Source organism: Scyliorhinus torazame, chromosome 16 (assembly GCF_047496885.1).
Source record: "Scyliorhinus torazame isolate Kashiwa2021f chromosome 16, sScyTor2.1, whole genome shotgun sequence".
NCBI classification, from domain to species: Eukaryota; Metazoa; Chordata; class Chondrichthyes; order Carcharhiniformes; family Scyliorhinidae; genus Scyliorhinus; species Scyliorhinus torazame.
In genome coordinates, this window is record NC_092722.1 from 75,550,202 (window position 1) to 75,573,065 (window position 22,864).

The window sequence follows — 22,864 nt, forward strand, 5'->3', positions numbered from 1 at the left end:
GCCTCCTTGTCTTCCCTAGGAAGTCCTCCTCCGGAACGTCACTCCCGACCTGGCTGGCAGCTCCGGGACCCATCCTGCTCCGAAAGCATGTGCGGGTGCACAAATCGGACCTGTTGGTCGAGAGGGTTCATCTCCTCCACCCGAACCCTCAGTACGCCTACGTGGCGTACCCCGACGGCCGACAGGACACGGTCTCCCTGCGGGACCTGGCGCCCGCCGGAGCTCCCCACACCCCCACTATACCAATCACCCCCTCCCTCCCACCGGCGCATCCCACAGCCGCCCCCTTCCCGGGTGGATCGGCCCTTCCCCCGGGCCCGCCCAGGGGTAGTGAAGCAGGAAGAAGCATCACTACGCTGACGGGATATATCCAAGGATTCTATGGGAAGCAAGAGATGAAATTGCAGAGCCGTTGGCAATGATCTTTTCATCCTCACTGTCAACAGGGGTGGTACCAGGGGATTGGAGAGTGGCGAATGTCGTGCCCCTGTTCAAAAAAGGGACTAGGGATAACCCTGGGAATTACAGGCCAGTTAGTCTTACTTCGGTGGTAGGCAAAGTAATGGAAAGGGTACTGAAGGATAGGATTTCTGAGCATCTGGAAAGACACTGCTTGATTAGGGATAGTCAGCACGGATTTATGAGGGGTAGGTCTTGCCTTACAAGTCTTATTGAATTCTTTGAGGAGGTGACCAAGCATGTGGATGAAGGTAAAGCAGTGGATGTAGTGTACATGGATTTTAGTAAGGCATTTGATAAGGTTCCCCATGGTAGGCTTCTGCAGAAAGTAAGGAGGCATGGGATAGTGGGAAATTTGGCCAGTTGGATAACGAACTGGCTAACCGATAGAAGTCAGAGAGTGGTGGTGGATGGCAAATATTCAGCCTGGATCCCAGTTACCAGTGGCGTACCGCAGGGATCAGTTCTGGGTCCTCTGCTGTTTGTGATTTTCATTAATGACTTGGATGAGGGAGTTGAAGGGTGGGTCAGTAAATTTGCAGACATACGAAGATTGGTGGAGTTGTGGATAGTAAGGAGGGCTGTTGTCGGCTGCAAAGAGACATAGATAGGATGCAGAGCTGGGCTGAGAAGTGGCAGATGGAGTTTAACTCTGAAAAGTGTGAGGTTGTCTATTTTGGAAGGACAAATATGAATGCGGAATACAGGGTTAACGGTAGAGTTCTTGGCAATGTGGAGGAGCAGAGAGATCTTGGGGTCTATATTCATACATCTTTGAAAGTTGCCACTCAAATGGATAGAGCTGTGAAGAAGGCCTATGGTGTGCTCACGTTCATTAACAGAGGGATTGAATTTAAGAGCCGTGAGGTGATGATGCAGCTGTACAAAATTTTGGTAAGGCCACATTTGGAGTACTGTGTACAGTTCTGGTCGCCTCATTTTAGGAAGGATGTGGAAGCTTTGGAAAAGGTGCAAAGGAGATTTACCAGGATGTTGCCTGGAATGGAGAGTAGGTCTTACGAGGAAAGGTTGAGGGTGCTAGGCCTTTTCTCATTAGAACGGAGAAGGATGAGGGGCGACTTGATAGAGGTTTATAAGATGATTAGGGGAATAGATAGAGTAGACAGTCAGAGACTTTTTCCCCGGGTGGAACAAACCATTACAAGGGGACATAAATTTAAGGTGAATGGTGGAAGATATCGGGGGGATGTCAGAGGTAGATTCTTTACCCAGAGAGTAGTGGGGGCATGGAATGCACTGCCTGTGGAAGTAGTTGAGTCGGAAACATTAGGGACCTTCAAGCAGCTATTGGATAGGTACATGGATTACGGTAAAATAATATAGTGTAGATTTATTTGTTCTTAAGGGCAGCACGGTAGCATTGTGGATAGCACAATTGCTTCACAGCTCCAGGGTCCCAGGTTCTATTCCGGCTTGGGTCACTGTCTGTGCGGAGTCTGCACGTCCTCCCAGTGTCTGCGTGGGTTTCCTCCGGGTGCTCCGGTTTCCTCCCACAGTCCAAAGATGTGCAGGGTAGGTGGATGGCCATGATAAATTGCCCTTAGTGTCCAAAATTGCCCTTGGTGTTGGGTGGAGGTGTTGAGTTTGGGTGGGGTGCTCTTTCCAAGAGCCGGTGCAGACTCAGGGGGCCGAATGGCCTCCTTCTGCACTGTAAATTCAATGATAATCTATGATTAATCTAGGACAACGGTTCGTGGACAACATGTGGGCCGAAGGGCCTGTTCTGTGCTGTATTTTCTATGTTCTATGTACGCTCCCAGAGACGACAGTGCCCGAGCCAGTGCCTGCATCACCATCGGGACTGAGACGATCGGCGAGGACAACCAGGGCACCCATTCGACTCATCAAATCTTTATAACATGGCAAGATATGCCTCTGTAAATAATTCAGTTACCCAGTAAAAGCGGCATTGTAAATATTATTGATAACGTTGATATCGGAGCATAGCGCCGTGCTAGCGGCATCCTAGGTACCTACTCTGGAAACCCCTACCACCATACGGACCACTACCCCACCGGGTTCCTTTTTAACAAGGGGTGAATGTGGTGGTATGTATTAGGGGTATTACGGTACCCTGTGATGCCGAGAGGCTATTGGTGGATAGACACTGGGTCCCAATTGGATCTGCCACCTACTGGCTCCACCCAGTAAGGCGGAGTATAAGAGCCCGGGTTCTCCCAGCGGCCGCATTCTGTAACCGAGCTGCTGGGGAACAAGTCTGCGTAATAAAGCCATCGATTGACTTCATTTCATCTCGCCTCGTGAGTGATTGATTGTGTGACACTAACTCCGTGCTGTACCTGTCCTGGGAGTGTTTGATAGGGACAGTGTAGAGGGAGCTTCACTCTGTACCTGTCCTGGGAGTGTTTGATGGGGACAGTGTAGAGGGAGCTTTACTCTGTATCTTACTCCGTGCTGTACCTGTCCAAGGACTGTTCGATGGGGACAGTGTAGAGGGAGCTTTACTCTGTATCTAACCCCGCGCTGTATCTGTCTTGGGAGTATTTGCTGGGGACAGTGTAGAGGGAGCTTTACTCTGTATCTAACCCTGCGCTGTATCTGTCTTGGGAGTATTTGCTGGGGACAGTGTAGAGGGAGCTTTACTCTGTATCTAACCTCGTACTGTACCTGTCCTGGAGTATTTGCTGGGGACAGTGTAGAGGGAGCTTTACTCTGTATCTAACCCCGTGCTTTACCTGTCCTGGAGTATTTGTTGGGGACAGTATAGAGGGAGCTTTACTCTGTATCTAACCCCGTGCTGTACCTGTCCTGGGAGTGTTTGATGGGGACAGTGTAGAGGAAGCTTTACTCTGTATCTAACCCCGTGCTGTATCTGTCTTGGGAGTGTTTGATGGGGACAGTGTAGAGGGAGCTTTACTCTGTATCTAACCCCGTGCTGTACCTGTCCTGGGAGTGTTTGATGGGGACAGTGTAGAGGGAGCTTTACTCTGTATCTAACTCCGTGCTGTACCTGTCTTGGGAGTGTTTGATGGGGACAGTGTAGAGGGAGCTTTACTCTGTATCTAACCCCGTGCTGTACCTGTCCTGGGAGTGTTTGATAGGGACAGTGTAGAGGGAGCTTCACTCTGTACCTGTCCTTGGAGTGTTTGATGGGGACAGTGTAGAGGGAGCTTTACTCTGTATCTTACTCCGTGCTGTACCTGTCCTGGGAGTGTTCGATGGGGACAGTGTAGAGGGAGCTTTACTCTGTATCTTACTCCGTGCTGTACCTGTCCAAGGACTGTTCGATGGGGACAGTGTAGAGGGAGCTTTACTCTGTATCTAACCCCGCGCTGTATCTGTCTTGGGAGTATTTGCTGGGGACAGTGTAGAGGGAGCTTTACTCTGTATCTAACCCCGTGCTGTACCTGTCCTGGAGTATTTGCTGGGGACAGTGTAGAGGGAGCTTTACTCTGTATCTAACCCCGTGCTTTACCTGTCCTGGAGTATTTGCTGGGGACAGTATAGAGGGAGCTTTACTCTGTATCTAACCCCGTGCTGTACCTGTCCTGGGAGTGTTTTTCATTGGGACAGTGTAGAGGGAGCTTTACTCTGTATCTAACCCCGTGCTGTACCTGTCCTGGGTGTGTTTGATGGGTGTGGTAGTATGCATTAGGGGTCATGTGGGACTGTGTAGCCGTGATGCCATTGGCTGACAGATCCCGGGTCCTGGTTGGCTGTTGATCTCTAGCTCCGCCCTGAAGGCGGAGTATAAGAACCAGGAGTTCTCCCCGCAGCTCCAGTCTGTTGCTGAACTGCGGGGAACAAGTCTCGCTTAATAAAGCCTCCTCGACTTCATCTCTATTCGTCTCTCGTAAGTCATTGTGCGCTACAATTTATTAAGCGTGCTTAAAGGACTATGGAGCTCAGGATCGTCCCGGAATGCCTGAGGATCAGCCCCCACGCAGTGAACTCAGCAGCAATTTTTAAACACTGGCAGACTTGTTTCGAAGGCTACCTCCGAACGGCCCCCGGCCGGATCACAGAAGACCAGAAACTGCAGGTCCTGCATTCGAGGGTAAGCCCGGAAATTTTCCCTCTCATAGAAGACGCAGAGGATTTCCAGACGGCGTTCGCAGCACTAAAGAGTGTCTACGTTCGCCCAGTGAACCAGGTCTACGCACGCTACCAACTCGCAACGAGACGGCAAAGTCCCGGAGAATCGCTAGACGAATTCTACGCCGCGCTGCTAATTTTGGGACGGGCCTGCAGCTGCCCGCCGGTAAACACGGCTGAACACACGGACATGTTAATTCACGGTGCGTTTGTGGCAGGTATGAACTCTCCCCAAATCCGCTAAAGACTGTTAGAAAAAGAGTCGCTAGGACTCTGAGGCACTGCAGGTCCCTAGATGTGGCCGCGCAAAACACCCGCGTGTACGGCCCCGACCGCGCGGCAGCCCCTTGGGCTCCGTGGACCCCCGTCGTGAAACCACCCCCCCCCCCCTCACAGGCTTGCGCGGTTCAGACGCCAGGTCATACCGGGGGGGCCCGCTGCTATTTCTGCGGCCAGGCGAAACACCCCCGGCAGCGCTGCCCGGCCCGCGCAGCGATTTGCAAGAGCTGCGGCAAAAAGGGCCATTTCGCGGCTGTGTGCCGGTCCAGGGGGGTCGCCGCTGTCCCTGGAGAAGAAAGAGTCCAGCGCATCCCAAACGCTCCCCAACCGCCCCCCCCAGCGCCCCATGTGCGACCCGCAGGCGCTGCCATTTTGGGTCCCGGCCACCACGAGGGGAGGATGGGCGCCGCCATCTTGTGACCCCCCAGCCATGTGCGATGCATGGGGACGGCCATTTTGTTCACCCCCGCCGCCATCTCGGACGACAACAATGGACCCCAGCATCGACGGCTCCACGGGGTTCGAAGAAGATGCTGAGACACTGCGACCACATCTGGCCTCGGTGACGCTGGACCAAGCACGGCCCCGGACGCTCCAGACGACGACAACAACGGTGCTGATCAACGGACACGAGACACCATGCCTGATCGACTCCGGGAGCACCGAAAGCTTCATCCACCCCGACACGGTAAGACACTGTTTTTTGACCATCCGTCCCAGTACGCAGAAGATTTCCCGAGCTGCAGGATCCCACTCTGTACAGATCAAAGGGTTCTGCATAGTGACCCTAACGGTGCAAGGGAGGGAGTTTAAAAACTACAGGCTCTACATCCTTCCCCAACTCTGCGCGCCCACATTACTGGGATTAGACTTCCAGTGCAACCTGCAGAGCCTAACATTCCAATTCGGCGGCCCAATACCCCCACTCACTATCTGCGGCCTCGCAACCCTCAAAGTTGAACCCCCATCCTTGTTTGCAAACCTCACCCCGGATTGCAAACCCGTCGCCACTAGGAGCAGACGGTACAGCGCCCAGGACCGGACATTTATTCAGTCCGAAGTCCAGCGGTTGCTGAAGGAAGGCATAATCCAGGCCAGCAATAGTCCCTGGAGAGCACAGGTGGTAGTAGTAAAGACAGGGGAGAAGCAAAGGATGGTCATAGACTATAGCCAGACCATCAACAGGTACACACAGCTAGATGCGTACCCTCTCCCCCGCATATCCGACATGGTCAATCGGACCAATATAAGGTCTTCTCCACCGTGGACCTCAAGTCCGCCTACCACCAGCTTCCCATCCGCCCAAGTGACCGCAAGTACACAGCCTTCGAGGCAGACGGGCGACTATACCACTTCCTAAGGGTCCCATTTGGCGTCACAAACGGGGTCTCGGTCTTCCAACGGGAGATGGACCGAATGGTTGATCAACACGGGTTGCAGGCCACGTTCCCGTATCTCGACGACGTAACCATCTGCGGCCACGATCAGCAGGACCACGACGGCAACTTCCAAAAATTCCTCCAGACCGCTAAAGCCTTGAACCTCACATACAACGAGGACAAGTGCGTTTTTAGCACCAACCGGCTAGCCACCCTGGGCTACGTAGTGCGCAATGGGATAATAGGCCCCGACCCCGAACGCATGTGCCCCCTCATGGAATTTCCCCTCCCCCACTGCTCCAAAGCCCTGAAACGCTGCCTGGGGTTCTTTTCATATTACGCCCAGTGGGCCCCCCAGTACGCAGACAAGGCCCGCCCCCTAATACAGACCACTACCTTCCCCCTGTCGACAGAGGCTCGCCAGGCCTTCAGCCGCATCAAAGCGGATATCGCAAAGGCCACGATGCGCGCCATCGATGAGTCCCTCCCCTTCCAGGTCGAGAGCGACGCCTCCGATGTAGCTCTAGCGGCCACCCTTAACCAAGCGGGCAGACCCGTGGCCTTTTTCTCCCGAACCCTCCACGCCTCAGAAATCCGCCACTCCTCAGTGGAAAAGGAAGCCCAAGCCATAGTGGAAGCTGTGCGACATTGGAGGCATTACCTGGCCGGCAGGAGATTCACTCTCCTCACTGACCAACGGTCGGTAGCTTTCATGTTCGATAATGCACAGCGGGGCAAAATTAAAAATGACAAGATCTTAAGGTGGAGGATCGAGCTCTCCACCTTCAACTACGAGATCTTGTACCGTCCCGGAAAGCTGAACGAGCCGTCCGATGCCCTATCCCCCGCACATGTGCCAACGCACAAATAAACCGTCTCCAAACCCTCCACGAGGACCTCTGCCACCCGGGGGTCACTCGGTTCTACCATTTTATAAAGTCCCGCAACCTCCCCTACTCCGTGGAGGAGGTCCGTACTGTCACCAGGAACTGCCACATCTGCGCAGAGTGCAAACCGCACTTTTTCAGGCCGGATGGTGCGCACCTGATCAAGGCTTCCCGTCCCTTTGAACGTCTCAGTCTGGATTTCAAAGGGCCCCTCCCCTCCACCGACCGCAACACATACTTCCTGAACGTGGTGGATGAGTACTCTCGTTTCCCTTTCGCCATCCCCTGCCCCGACATGACAGCGGCCACAGTTATTAAAGCCCTTAACACCATATTCACACTGTTCGGTTGCCCCGCATATATCCATAGCGACAGGGGGTCCTCCTTCATGAGTGACGAGCTGCGCCAGTTCCTGCTCAGCAAGGGTATAGCCTCGAGCAGGACGACCAGCTACAACCCCCGGGGGAACGGGCAAGTAGAGAGGGAGAATGGCACGGTCTGGAAGACCGTCCTACTGGCCCTACGGTCCAGGGATCTCCCAGTTTCACGGTGGCAGGAGGTCCTCCCGGACGCTCTCCACTCCATCCGGTCACTACTGTGTACTACCACTAATCAAACGCCTCATGAGCGCCTCCTTGTCTTCCCCAGGAAGTCCTCCTCTGGAACGTCGCTGCCGACCTGGCTGGCGGCCCCAGGACCCATCTTGCTCCGGAAACATGTGCGGGCGCACAAGTCGGACCCGTTGGTCGAGAGGGTTCACCTCCTCCACGCGAACCCGCAGTACGCCTACGTGGCGTACCCCGACGGCCGACAGGACACGGTCTCCCTGCGAGACCTGGCGCCCGCCGGCAACATGCACACCCCCCGACACCAATCACCCCCTCCCTGCCACTGGCGCACCCCGCGACCGCCCCCTTCCCGGGAGGATCGGTCCTCCTCCCATGTCCGACCAGGAGTGAAGCAGAAGCAGACACCGTAAAGCTCCCGGAGACGACAACGCTGGAACAAGCACCTGCACCACCACCGGGGCAGAGGCGATCGACAAGGAAGACCAGACCGCCCGCTCGACTCGTGGCATCGGCGTGACACCAAGAATGTTGTGGACTTTAACGAGAATGTTCTTTTTTTCTTCTTACGAATATTGTAAATAGTTCACAAACCCTGTACATAGCCCAGTGTAGGGCAATGTGTAGGGCACTGTAATGACATGCAAAAGTTTTTCCTCCCAGGACCGGCCTTGTAAACCCCTACCACCATGCGAAGCACCACCCCGCCGGGTTCATTTTTAACAAGGGGTGAATGTGGTAGTATGCATTAGGGGTCATGTGGGACTGTGAAGCCGTGATGCCATTGGCTGACAGATCCCGGGTCCTGTTTGGCTGTTGATCTCTAGCTCCGCCCTGAAGGCGGAGTATAAGAACCAGGAGTCCTCCCCGCAGCTCCAGTCTGTTGCTGAACTGCGGGGAACAAGTCACGCTTAATAAAGCCTCATCGACTTCATCTCTATTCGTCTCTCGTAAGTCATTGTGCGCTACAATGGGGACACTGTAGAGGGAGCTTTACTCTGTATCTAACCCGTGCTGTACCTGTCCTGGGAATGTTTGATGGGGACAGTGTAGAGGGAGCTTTACTCTGTATCCAACCCCGTGCTGTACCTGTCCTGTGAGTGTTTGATGGGGACAGTGTCGAGGGAGCTTTACTCTGTATCTAACGCCGTGCTGTACCTGTCCTGGGAGTGTTTGATGGGGACAGTGTAGAGGGAGCTTTACTCTGTATCTAACCCAGGTGCTGTACCTGTCCTGCGAGTGTTTGATGGGGACAGTGTAGAGGGAGCTTTACTCTGTATCTAACGCCGTGCTGCACCTGTCCTGGGAGTGTTTGATTGGGACAGTGTAGAGGGAGCTTTACTCTGTATCTAAACCCGTGCTGTACCTGTCCTGGGAGTGTTTGATCGGGACAGTGTAGAGGGAGCTTTACTCTGTATCTAACCCCGTGCTGGACCTGTCCTGGGAGTGTTTGATGGGGACAGTGTAGAGGGAGCTTTACTCTGTGTCTAACCCCGTGCTGTACCTGTCCTGCGAGTGTTTGATGGGGACAGTGTAGAGGGAGCTTTACTCTGTATCTATCCCAGGTGCTGTACCTGTCCTGGGAGTGTTTGATGGGGACAGTGTAGAGGGAGCTTTATTCTGTATCTAACTCCGTGCTCTACCTGTCCTGGGAGTGTTTGATGGGGACAGTGCAGAGGGAGCTTTACCCTGTATCTAACCCTGTGCTGTACCTGTCCTGGGAGTGTTTGATGGGGACAGTGTAGAGGGAGCTTTACTCTGTATCTAACTCCGTGCTGTACCTGTCCTGTGAGTGTTTGATGGGGACAGTGTAGAGGGAGCTTTACTCTGTATCTCACCCCGTGCTGTGCCTGTCCTGGGAGTGTTTCATGGGGACAGTGTAGAGGGAGCTTTACTCTGTATCTCACCCCGTGCTGTACCTGCCCTGGGAGTGTTTGATGGGGACAGTGTAGAGAGAGCTTTACTCTGTATGTAACCCCGTGCTGTACCTGTCCTGGGAGTGTTTGATGGGGACAGTGTAGAGGGAGATTTATTCTGTATCTAACCCCGTGCTGTACCTGTCCTGGGAGTGTTTGATGGGGACAGTGTAGAGGGAGCTTTACTCTGTATCTAACCCCGTGCTGTACCTGTCCTGTGAGTGTTTGATGGGGACAGTGTAGAGGGAGCTTTATTCTGTATCTAACCCCGTGCTACCTGTCCTGGGAGTGTTTGATGGGGACAGTGTAGAGGGAGCTTTACTCTGTATCCAACCCCGTGCTGTACCTGTCCTGGGAGTGTTTGATGGGGACAGTGTAGAGGGAGCTTTATTCTGTATCTAACCCCGTGCTGTACCTGCCCTGGGAGTGTTTGATGGGGACAGTGTAGAGGGAGCTTTACTCTGTATCTAACCCCGTGCTGTACCTGCCCTGGGAGTGTTTGATGGGGACAGCGTAGAGGGAGCTTTACTCTGTATCTAACCTCGTGCTGTACCTGGCCTGGGAGTGTTTGATGGGGACAGTGTAGAGGGAGCTTTATTCTGTATCTAACCCCGTGCTGTACCTGCCCTGGGAGTGTTTGATGGGGACAGTGTAGAGGGAGCTTTACTCTGTATCTAACCCCGTGCTGTACCTGTCCTGGGAGTGTTTGATGGGGACAGTGTAGAGGGAGCTTTACTCAGTATCTAACCCCGTGCTGTACCTGTTCTGGGAGTGTTTGATGGGGACAGTGTAGAGGGAGCTTTACTCTGTATCTAACCCCGTGCTGTACCTGTCCTGGGAGTGTTTGATGGGGACAGTGTAGAGGGAGCTTTACTCTGTATCTAACCCCGTGCTGTACCTGTCCTGGAAGTGTTTGATGGGGACAGTGTAGAGGGAGCTTTACTCTGTATCTAACCCCGTGCTGTACCTGTCCTGGGAGTGTTTGATGGGGACAGTGTAGTGGGAGCTTTACTCTGTATCTAACCCCGTGCTGTACCTGACCTGGGAGTGTTTGATGGGGACAGTGTAGAGGGAGCTTTACTCTGTATCTAACCCCGTGCTGTACCTGTCCTGGGAGTGTTTGATGGGGACAGTGTAGAGGGAGATTTACTCTGTATCTAACCCCGTGCTGTATCTGTCCTGGGAGTGTTTGATGGGGACAGTGTAGAGGGAGCTTTACTCTGTATCTAACCCTGCGCTGTACCTGTCCTGGGAGTGTTTGATGGGGACAGTGTGGAGGGAGATTTACTCTGTATCTAACCCTGCGCTGTACCTGTCCTGGGAGTGTTTGATGGGGGCAGTGTAGAGGGAGCTTTACTCTGTATCTAACCCCGTGCTGTCCCTGTCCTGGGAATATTTGATGGGGGCAGTGTAGAGGGAGCTTTACTCTGTATCTAACCCCGTGCTGTACCTGTCCTGGGAGAGTTTGATGGGGGCAGTGTAGAGGGAGCTTTACTCTGTATCTAACCCTGTGCTGTATCTGTCCTGGGAGTGTTTGATGGGGACAGTGTAGCGGGAGCTTCACTCTGTATCTAACCCCGTGCTGTACCTGTCCTGGGAGTGTTTGATGGGGTCAGTGCAGAGGGAGATTTACTCTGTATCTAACCCTGCGCTGTACCTGTCCTGGGAGTGTTTGATGGGGACAGTGTAGTGGGAGCTTTACTCTGTATCTAACCCCGAGCTGTACCTGCCCTGGGAGTGTTTGATGGGGACAGTGTAGAGGGAGCTTTACTCTGTATGTAACCCCGTGCTGTACCTGTCCTGGGAGTGTTTGATGTGGACAGTGTAGTGGGAGCTTTACTCTGTATCTAACCCCGAGCTGTACCTGCCCTGGGAGTGTTTGATGGGGACAGTGTAGAGGGAGCTTTACTCTGTATCTAACCCTGTGCTGTACCTGTCCTGGGAGTGTTTGATGGGGACAGTGTAGAGGGAGCTTTACTCTGTATCTAACCCCGTGCTGTACCTGCCCTGGGAGTGTTTGATGGGGACAGTGTAGAGGGAGCTTTACTCTGTATCTAACCCCGTGCTGTACCTGTCCTGGGAGTGTTTGATGGGGACAGTGTAGTGGGAGATTTACTCTGTATCTAACCCCGAGCTGTACCTGTCCTGGGAGTGTTTGATGGGGACAGTGTACTGGGAGATTTACTCTGTATCTAACCCCGTGCTGTACCTGTCCTGGGAGTGTTTGATGGGGGCAGTGTAGAGGGAGCTTTACTCTGTATCTAACCCCGTGCTGTACCTGTCCTGGGAGTGTTTGATGGGGACAGTGTCGTGGGAGCTTTACTCTGTATCTAACCCCGAGCTGTACCTGTCCTGGGAGTGTTTGATGGGGACAGTGTAGTGGGAGATTTACTCTGTATCTAACCCCGTGCTGTACCTGTCCTGGGAGTGTTTCATGGGGACAGTGTAGAGGGAGCTTTACTCAGTATCTAACCCCATGCTGTACCTGTCCTGGGAGTGTTTGATGGGGACAGTGTAGTGGGAGCTTTACTCTGTATCTAACCCTGTGCTGTACCTGTCCTGGGAGTGTTTGATGGGGACAGTGTAGAGGGAGCTTTACTCTGTATCTAACCCCGAGCTGTACCTGTCCTGGGAGTGTTTGATGGGGACAGTGTAGAGGGAGCTTTACTCTGTATCTAACCCTGTGCTGTACCTGTCCTGGGTGTGTTTGATGGGGACAGTGTAGAGGGAGCTTTACTCTGTATCTAACCCCGTGCTGTACCTGTCCTGGGAGTGTTTGATGGGGACAGTGTAGTGGGAGCTTTACTCTGTATCTAACCCCGAGCTGTACCTGTCCTGGGAGTGTTTGATGGGGACAGTGTAGTGGGAGATTTACTCTGTATCTAACCCCGTGCTGTACCTGTCCTGGGAGTGTTTGATGGGGGCAGTGTAGAGGGAGCTTTACTCTGTATCTAACCCCGTGCTGTACCTGTCCTGGGAGTGTTTGATGGGGACAGTGTAGTGGGAGCTTTGCTCTGTATCTAACCCCGAGCTGTACCTGTCCTGGGAGTGTTTGATGGGGACAGTGTAGTGGGAGATTTACTCTGTATCTAACCCCGTGCTGTACCTGTCCTGGGAGTGTTTCATGGGGACAGTGTAGAGGGAGCTTTACTCAGTATCTAACCCCATGCTGTACCTGTCCTGGGAGTGTTTGATGGGGACAGTGTAGTGGGAGCTTTACTCTGTATCTAACCCTGTGCTGGACCTGTCCTGGGAGTGTTTGATGGGGACAGTGTAGAGGGAGCTTTACTCTGTATCTAACCCCGTGCTGTACCTGTCCTGGGAGTGTTTGATGGGGACAGTGTAGAGGGAGCTTTACTCTGTATCTAACCCCGTGCTGTACCTGTCCTGGGAGTGTTTGATGGGGGCAGTGTCGAGGGAGCTTTACTCTGTATCTAACCCCGTGCCGTGTCTGGCGGAGGGTATAATCACTTACGCTTTGTGATCACTCCGTGGAGTTGTACGATATTTGGATCATCAAACTGGCCCATGATGGTGGCCTCCCGAAGGAAGTTCCACCATTGTGTCTCGCAGTACGCGCTTTTCAGTGTCTTAATAGCCACGGCCATTTTCTCCTTCCCGGGGATCAGCATGGTCCCTCGATAAACTTCCCCAAATTCACCTGGTGGGTGGAAAGGTAAAGCGTGAGAATCTGACCCATTCCCCGCCTACCCCTTCCCAGCTGTGCTTCCATCCTCCTCTCTGCAGAATTGCCACGATCCGACCATCCACCTTCGCTCACCTCAGCTCTCCGGCTGTGGAATCCTTTATCCCACCTTCGTTACCTCTGGCCTTGGCTACTCCCTCGCCCTCCTGAAACGGGCTTCCTCGTTCAACCCTCTGAACATGGAAGGTCATCCGAAACTTTGCTCCCTCCGTGACCCAGCTCGCATTCCTCAGTGTTGATCCGCCTGCCACGCTTGCCAACGCCGGTCCGCCAACAACTCGGTTTCGTAGTTTCAAATCTCTCCCCGCCCTACCCCCATCTCTGTAACCTCCTCCAACCCTTACACCTCTCCTTCTCTCTGTAACCTCCTCCAGCCCCTACACCCTACTGTCTTACAACACCAGGTTAAAGTCCAACAGGCTTGCTTCGAATCACTAGCTTTCGGGGCACTGCTCCTACCTCAGATGAATGAAGAGGTGGGATCCAGAAACATATATATAGACAAAGTCAAAGATGCAAGTTGATACTTTGAATGAGAGTCTTTGCAGGAAATTGAGTCTTTACAGGTCCAAACGGAGCAACTGGAGAGATGGATAATCACAGGTTAAAGAGGTGTGAATTGTCTCAAGCCAGGACAATTGGTAGGATTTTGCAAGCCCAGGCCAGATGGTGGGGGTGAATGTAATGCGACATGAATCCCATGTCCCGGTTGAGGCCGCACTCATGTGTGCGGAACTTGGCTATAAGTTTCTGCTTGGCAATTCTGCGTTGTCGCGGGTCCTGAAGGCCACCTTGGAAAACGCTTACCCAAAGATCAGAGACTGAATGCCCTTGACTGCTGAAGTGTTCCCCGACTGGAAGGGAACATTCCTGCCTGGTGATAGTCACGCGATGTCCGTTCATTCGTTGTCGCAGCGTCTGCATGGTCTCACCAATGTACCACACTTCGGGACATCCTTTCCTGCAGCGTATGAGGTAGACAACGTTGGCCGAGTCGCACGAGTATGTACCGCGTACCTGGTGTTCTCACATGTAATGGTGGTATCCATGTCGATGATCTGGCAAGTCTTGCAGAGATTGCCATGGCAGGGTTGTGTGGTGTCGTGGTCGCTGTTCTGAAGACTGGGTAGTTTGCTGCAAACAATGGTTTGTTTCAGGTTGCTTGGTTGTTTGAAGGCAAGTAGTGGGGGTGTGGGGATGACCTTGGCAAGATGTTCATCTTCATCGATGATGTGTTGAAGGCTGTGAAGAAGATGACGTAGTTTATCCACTCCAGGGAAGTACCGGACAACGAAGGGTATTCTGTCGGTTGTGTCCCATGTTTTTCTTCTGAGGAGGTCGGTGCGGTTTTTTGCTGTGGCGCGTTGGAACTGTCGATCGATGAGTCGAGCGCCATATCCCGTTCGTACGAGGGCATCTTTCAGCGTCTGTAGATGTCTGTTACGCTCCTCCTCATCTGAGCAGATCCTGTGTATACAGAGGGCTTGTCCATAGAGAATGGCTTCTTTAATGTGATTATCATAGATTATCATAGAATTTACAGTGCAGAAGGAGGCCATTCGGCCCATCGAGTCTGCACCAGCTCTTGGAAAGAGCACCCTACCCAAGGTCACCACCTCCACCCTATCCCCATAACCCAGTAACCCCACCCAACAATTAGGGTGGAAGCGGGAGAAGTGGAGCATCGTGAGGTTATCCGTGGGTTTGCGGTAAAGCGAAGTGCTGAGGTGACCGTCCTTGAATGGAGATGAGTGTGTCCAAGAATGCAACTGATTTTGGAGAGTAGTCCATGGCGAGTCTGATGGTGGGATGGAACTTATTGATGTCATCGTGTAGTCGTTTCAGTGATTTTTCGCCGTGTCCAAATGAAAAGAATGTCATTGATGTATCTGGTGTATAACATCGGCTGAAGGTCCTGTGCGGTGAGGAGGTCCTGTTCAAACTTGTGCATGAAGATATTGGCATATTGAGGTGCAAATTTGTCCCCATGGCTGTCCCTTATGTCTGGATGAAGAACTTGTTGTCGAAGGTGAAGACGTTGTGATCCAGAATGAAGCGGATGAGTTGCAGAATTGCGTCTGGAGATTGGCAGTTGTCGGTGTTGAGTACTGAGGCTGTTGCAGCAATGCCGTCGTCATGGGGGATGCTGGTGCAGAGTGCCGAGACGTCCATTGTGACGAGGAATGTTCCTGGTTCAACTGGTCCATGGGTGCTGAGTTTCTGTAAGAAGTCCGTCGTATCGTGACAGAAGCTGAGTGTTCCTTGTACGATGGGTTTCAAGATGCCCTCAATGTAGCCAGAGAGGTTCTCACACAGGGTCCCATTGCCTGACACGATAGGACGGCCTGGTGTGTTGGCCTTATGTATTTTTTGGAGGCAGTAGAGATCTCCAACGCGGGGAGTAGGTGGGATGAGAGCACGTAGGGTGCTCTGAAGGTCTGGATCCAAGGTCTTGATCAGTCTGTTGAGTTGGCGGGTGTGTTCCTTGGTCGGATCTGTGGCTAACTGTCTGTTTGTTCCTGGTTGTTGAGTTGTCGGTACACCTCTTTGCAGTAGTCCGTCCTGTTCAGTATGACGGTGGCCCCTCCTTTGTCTGCTGGTTTGATGACATGTTGCGATTGGGCTTGAGAGCGCGGATGGCGTTCCGTTGTGCTTGGCTGACGTTCGGGGCTGTCTTGTGAATGTGACTGATAAATCTGGCATTGATGTGACTCTGACGGCTTGAGCATACATGTCGAGTTGAGGACAGTACCTTCCGGAGGGGTCCAATTCGACTGTTTCCTCTTCGGTTGCCGCACCGCAGATCTCTCGGTCTGCTGTTCCGGTTCATTGGTAGTCTGCTTGGGTTCGCTGTTGGCCTCTTGGGGCCTGTGGAAGAATTCCCGGAGCCTCATTCGCCTGATGAATTCCTCCGTGTCTGCCGCAAGACTGATGGGGTCCATTTTGGTGGTGGTGCAGAAATTGAGCCCTCTGCTGAGGACTTCGATTTTGTCTGGTTGAAGGGTGTAGTCTGACAAGTTGCCAATAGATTTCCCTGTATTGTTTTCTACTGTGGCACCGGGGGTGGCTTGGTTGCTGCCGGTGGTGATGCCAAGTTTCTCAAGCTTCCTGTTCTTGGTGTGCATATAGGTGGCATAGCATTGTTGTCTCATCTGTTTGGCGGTGTTCCACAGCTGGTCTGCTGCGTCCTGAGCGCAACTTGAGAATATGGCCTCTATCTTGGTTTCCAGGTTGCGTCGTCTGCTGTAGAGCTGGTGGACGAGATGGTTGAGAATTGGGAGAGAGGTGCGACGGCAGAGTCTCTCAGCGTAGTCTGTGTTGTAGGTCGACTTGAGTGGGATTGTAATCTGTATCCCTTTCGGGATCTTGTCTGCTTTCTTGCACCTTTGTAGAAACTTAATGTCAGTGTCTATATGCGCAATCTTCTTGGAGATCCTCTCAACTTTGAGCCGGCAGTTTGCGGTGTCGATGGTAGCCATGATGTAGAGATGCCGGCATTGGTGGGGTGAGCACAGTAAGAGGTCTTACAACACCAGCAGGTTAAAGTCCAACAGATTTATTTCGAATCACTTTTGGAGCACTGCTCCTTCCTCAGGTGAATGAAGAGGTGGGTTCCAGAAACACATATATAGACAAAGTCAATGATGCAAGACGATACTTTGAATGCCAGTCTTTGCAGGTAATTAAGTCTTTACAGGTCCAGACGGAGGAACTGGAGAGAGGGATAATCACAGGTTAGAGGTGTGAATTGTCTCAACCAGGGCAGTTGGTAGGATTTTGCAAGCCCAGCCAGATGGTGGGGGGTAACCCCACCTATCTCTCCTCCAGCCCCTACAACCCTCCCTATCTTTGTAACCTCCTCCAGTTCCTACACCCCTCCCTCTCTCTCTAACCTCCTCCGGCCCCTACACCACTCCCTATCTTTGTAACTTCCTCCAGTCCCTACACCCCTCCCTTACTCTGTAACCTTCTCCGGCCCCTACACCACTCCCTATCTTTGTAACTTCCTCCAGTCCCTACACCCCTCCCTTACTCTGTAACCTTCTCCAGCCCCTACACCCCTCCCTATCTCTGTAACCACCCCAAGTCCCTACACCCCTCCCTATCTCTGTAACCCCCTCCAATCCCTATGCCCCTCCCTATCTCTGTAACCTCCTCCAGCCCCTACACCCCTCCCGAGTTCTGTAAACTTTTCCAGCCTCTATACCCCTCCCTATCTCTGTAACCTCCCCTGGCCCCAATAACACTCCCTATTACTGTAACTTCCTGCAGCCCCTACATCCCTCCCTATCTCTGTAAACTCCACTGGCCCCGGTAATCCTGCCTCTCTCTGGACCCCCCTCTAGTCCCTACATCCCTCCCTCTCTCTGTAATCTCCTCCGGCCCCTACACCCCTCCCTATCTTTGTAACTTCCTCCAGTCCCTACACCCCTCCCTTACTCTGTAACCTTCTCCAGCCCCTACACCCCTCCCTATCTCTGTAACCTCCCCTGGCCCCAATAACACTCCCTATTACTGTAACTTCCTGCAGCCCCTACATCCCTCCCTATCTCTGTAAACTCCACTGACCCCGATAATCCTGCCTCTCTCTGGACCCCCCTCTAGTCCCTACACCCCTCCCTCTCTCTGTAATCTCCTCCGGCCCCTACACCCCTCTCTATCCCTCTAACCATCTCCAGCCCCTACACCCCTCCCAATCACTGTAACCTCCTCCAGCCCCTACACCCCTCCTCGTCACTGTAACCTCCTCCAGCCTCTACACCACTCCCTATCTCTGTAACCTCCTCCAGTCCCTATGCCCCTCCCTATCTCTGTAACCTCCACCACACCCTACACCCCTCCCTATCTCTGTAACCTTCTCCAACCCCTACACCCCTCCCTATCTCTGTAACCTCCTCCAGCCCCTACAACCCTCCCTATCTCTGTAACCTCCTCTAGTCTCTATGCCCCTCCTTATCTCTGTAACCTCCTCCAGCCCCTGCACCCCTCTCTATCTCTGTAACCTCCTCCAGCCCCTACACACCTCCCTATCTCTGTAACCTCCTCCAGTCCCTATGCCCTCCCTATCTCTGTAACCTCCTCCAGCCCCTACACCCCTCCCTATCTCTGTAACCTCCTCCAGCCCCTACATACCTCCCTCTCTCTGTAACCTCCTCTAGTCCCTATGCCCCTCCCTATCTCTGTACCCACTCCGAGTCCCTACACCCCTCCCTATCTCTGTATCCTTTCCTCACAGTCTTACAAAATTAAACTAAAATATCGGCGTTTCTGTCTAGTGTCCCAGCCACTGTTGAGGTCTGGGATGGGATCGGAATACAGTGCAGCACTCCCTCAGTACTGATCCTTTGACATTGCGGCACTCCCTCTACTGACCCTCCGGCAGGGCAGTGCACCCTCACTACTTAGGGGGTGAGAGGTCAGAGTATGAGGGGTTGGAGTGAGGGGTCAGGCGATGAGGATAGTTACTGACCTTCCCCAATCACATTCTCCATGACGATGTGCGAACTCTTGATCTCATTGGTGAAATTGAACAAAGCTTCATGTGGATCCTCATAGTCAGGAAGATCCTGGTACGTTTGGAGAGGAACTTTCTCTGTAAGGGAGAGAGAAATAGAGACTGTGTCAGAATGAGAGAGTGACAGAGAAACAGAGAGAGAGAGAGAGAGGGAGGGAGACAGAGAGAGAGAGACAGAAAGAGAAAAGAGAAACAGAGAGAGACAGAAAGAGAAACAGAGAGAGAGAGACAGAAAGAGAAAAGAGAAACACAATCACCAAGATTGTCCCGTCCTGTGGACCAGCATAATCGATGTGTATTCTCTGCCATGGCTGTGTCGGGAATACCCCCGGATGTGATGGTGGAGTTTTCCGTAGCTTTGTACAGGACTGATATGGCCCCACTTTCTCTTCAATTTGAGCATCTAATTCCGAAGAACAAAAATAAAGTGTGCTAACTCCTTCTCCTTACCTCACCAGGATGTCCCTCAAGCACTCGGTCAAGGACTCTACTAGACAAACACGGAGGAATAATCACACGGGTTTCCCACAACAGAGCTCTATTCTGCACTCTCAACTCAAGCCTCAATATGATGTTGGGCTTGAGGTTTGGGTGTTTATCAATGTATCTCTGGCATCGTACCTTGTTTTGGACCAAGTCCTTCACCGTCCTCATCATTGGATCGGTTCTTACGTATATCTGGACTTGAGATACATAGAAAATAAAAGCAGGATAAGGCCATTTGGCCCTTCAAGTCTGCTCCGCCATTTATTATGATCATGGCTGATCATTAGGTTCAATACCCTGATCCCGCCTTCCCCCATATCCCTTGATTCTTTAGCCCCCCAAAATTATATCTAATTCCTTCTTGAAATTACGCAATGTTTTGGCCTCAACTACTTTCTGTGGTAGAAAATTCCACAGACTCACCACTCTCTGGGCAAAGACATTTCCCCTCACCTCAGTCCTTATCCTCAAACTATGACCCCTAGTTCTGGACTCCCCCACCATCGGGAACATTCTTTCTGAATCTACCTTGTCAAATGCTGTTAGAATTTTATACGTTTTTATGCGATCCCCTCTCACTCTTCTAAACTCCAATGAATATAATCCTAACTGACTTAGTCTCTCCTCATATGACAGTCCCGCCATCCCAGGAATCAGCCTGGTAAACCTTTGCTGCACTCCCTCCACAGCAAGAACATTCTTCCTCAGATAAGGACACCAAAACTTTTTTTCTTCAGGTTAACGTGCAGGTTCAGTCGGCAGTTAGGAGGGCAAATGCAATGTTAGCATTCATGTCGGGAGGGCTAGAATACAAGAGCAGGGAGGTACTTCTGAGGCTGTATAAGGCTCTGGTCAGACCCCATTTGGAGCATTGTGAGCAGTTTTGGGCCCCAAATCTAAGGAAGGGTGTGCTGGCCTTGGAAAGGGTCCAGAGGAGGTTCACAAGAATCATCCCTGGAATGAAGAACTTGTCGTATGAGGAACGGTTGAGGACCCTGGGTCTGTACTCATTGGAGTTTAGAAGGATGAGGGGGGAGCTTATTGAAACTTACAGGACACTGCGAGGCCTGGATAGAGTGGACGTGGAGAGGATGTTTCCACTTGTAGGAAAAACTAGAACCAGCGGACACAATCTCAGACTAAAAGGACAATCCTTTAAAACAGAGATGAGGAGGAATTTCTTCAGCCAGAGGGTGGTGAATCTGTGGAACTCTTTGCCGCAGAAGGCTGTGGAGGCCAATTCACTGAGTGTCTTTAAAACAGAGATAGATAGGTTCTTGATTAATAAGGGGATCTGAGGTTATGGGGAGAAGGCAGGAGAATGAGGATTGAATGGCGGAGCAGACTCTGGGCCTGATTTCCCCTTACTTTTAATTTGCCGTTTTCACTTTCTATCCATGGATGATCAATGGACATGTGTACTGAGGTCATGCAGAAGAGAAAATGAGGAATTTGGAAGTTAGAGGAGAGAAAACTCTGCCAGTTTCTGCTGGTTTGAACAGGAGACCTCAGGCTTTTCAGCGCCAGAGAGAGAGAGATGGGGGTGGGCCTCTGTTCCATATGTCTTATGGTCTTCTGTAAACCAGAGGTTTGACCACCAGCATACTGTGATGAAAGTGTGTAAAGGAACCAGCATTTCAAGCAGACTCTAATTTTTGACCTTCAACCTTGTTTCCCTCTTCTCACCCCCTCTGTGGCTGTGTGGGTAGAGGGTGGGACAGATAAAGGGGGTAGTAGGTTAGCTTGTCATTAACCAGTTGTCATAAACCGTAATTGTGTTTCTACTTACAAACCTGGTGACTGTAATTATTGGGCAGCCAAGGGCTAAAGACCTCGGTATTTTTATAAGAACTATTGGTTCATTCACTCGTAATGTGACCCCGGGATGAGTGACGCTTGAATTGACCACGTGCTCGCCCAGGATGTTGTAACACCAACATGCTTTACCAAATAAGGCAGGAAAGAATGCCTTGACCACGTTGAATGGGAACTCCACTGTGTGTCCACTTTTACAGTAATGTATCCTTTTAATAGTACAACCTCTTCTGATACGTCCTTAGGATAACATTTGACGGTTTTAAAAACAGATGCTTCAAAATCTGATTATAAATGGTCTCAGGTACCAATGATACGGCCGCCCCTGTATCCGCATTCTTTTTCACTTGGTTACCATCACGTTTTTGGAATGCCCAGAAACATTGTTAATTGTCCTTGTGATGGGCGAGGGGTTTTCAGAACAACAAAATGTATCATGGAGTTCAACCAACCTCCCCCTTTAATGTATTGTTGCTTTTCCGAGCACACGGCTTGTTCTCCAGGTGTGGGATTACAATTATGGACACGTGGGTTTTTAAACACAAAACAATGTTTATTCCATGAACTCAACTTAACATCTTAAATAAACATTGGATCACTTAACATCCCTTACTTCAAAGATAACCCCGAAAATATTACAACACTAAATAATCCTTCAGTTATTACTTTCAACATCCAAGAGACTTAACACCTTTAAACAGAAACATGTCAGGTTAAAGGCTTTACTATTATGAGTTTAAATCACCCAAATGATCCAGAGATAGTCTTTCATGGCAGAGATCCAGCTCACTGCAAAACACAGACACTCCCCAAGCTCTTTCAAACTGAAACTCAAACTAAAAACTGCAAAATGGCTGATCTAAAGCCCAGCTCCACCCACTCTCTGACATCACTGCATTTCTTAAAGGTACATTGCTTAAACATCCATTTCTTAAAGGCACTCTCACATGACAGCACTGACGAGAAGCCTAGTTTCAGCTTCTGAAGTTGTTCGATTGCAATGTTTTCTGACCGATCGTGAACTTTGTCTACTAACCTATAGACACGACTATAGTCCATTTAGATGTGTTTCTTTACTTGTACGCCTTACATGTTTGGCGGAGTTTGCCCTGTGCAGCACAGTTTTGTCACAGTTCTTGCATGCATTTGTTCCACTCCGGAATTCCCCCGCTGAGTGTCCAATCTGTGTGCACAGTGACATGGCTGTACCTTTGCAGCCTTGTTCCTTGTGGTATCCAGTTTGTGGAGCTCCTCTCCACCTCCTATCTGTGAAACCTCTCTCGTTGTTAGCTCCATAAATGTGGAATCTTCCACAGCAGTTTTGAGGGTTAAATCTCTGACAGTAAGCTGTAAGAATCCTTCTTGTTTATTCCCTGATTTCCCCTTTCTTTCATTTTGCCGTTTTCACTTTCTATCCATGGATGATCAATGGACATGTGTACTGAGGTCATGCAGAAGAGAAAATGAGGAATTTGGAAGTTAGAGGAGAGAAAACTCTGCCAGTTTCTGCTGGTTTGAACAGGAAACCTCAGGCTTTTCAGCGCCAGAGAGAGAGATGGGGGTGGGCCTCTGTTCGATTGATTGGCTGTAGGCCAATGAAATGGCCAAACGGCCATACTCTGCCCAGTAACAGGTGGTGATTGGATCCAACCCCAGCTGAATGGTTCTCAGAGACCTCAGGGAGCAGTTGGGTCCTAGAGATACAGAGACAAGGACCTGCTCACTCTCCCTCCTCCCTGCTTTCTCCAGGAAAGCTGTACAAGTGCATTATTTCAGAAA

The 22,864-nt window shown here is 51.5% G+C and overlaps 1 protein-coding gene across 1 annotated transcript in view; it reads right to left on the reverse strand.

Moving 5' to 3' along the window:
* The window catches only part of LOC140392265 (ephrin type-A receptor 2-like), a 192,767-nt gene that overhangs the window by 25,617 nt on the left and 144,286 nt on the right, over window positions 1–22,864 (reverse strand). The window contains exons 10-11 of the mRNA XM_072477581.1: window positions 18,740–18,862; window positions 13,039–13,224 (exon numbers count right to left, since the gene is read on the reverse strand). Of these exons, the coding sequence (XP_072333682.1) occupies window positions 13,039–13,224; window positions 18,740–18,862 (309 nt within the window). The remainder of the gene's footprint in view (window positions 1–13,038; window positions 13,225–18,739; window positions 18,863–22,864) is intronic.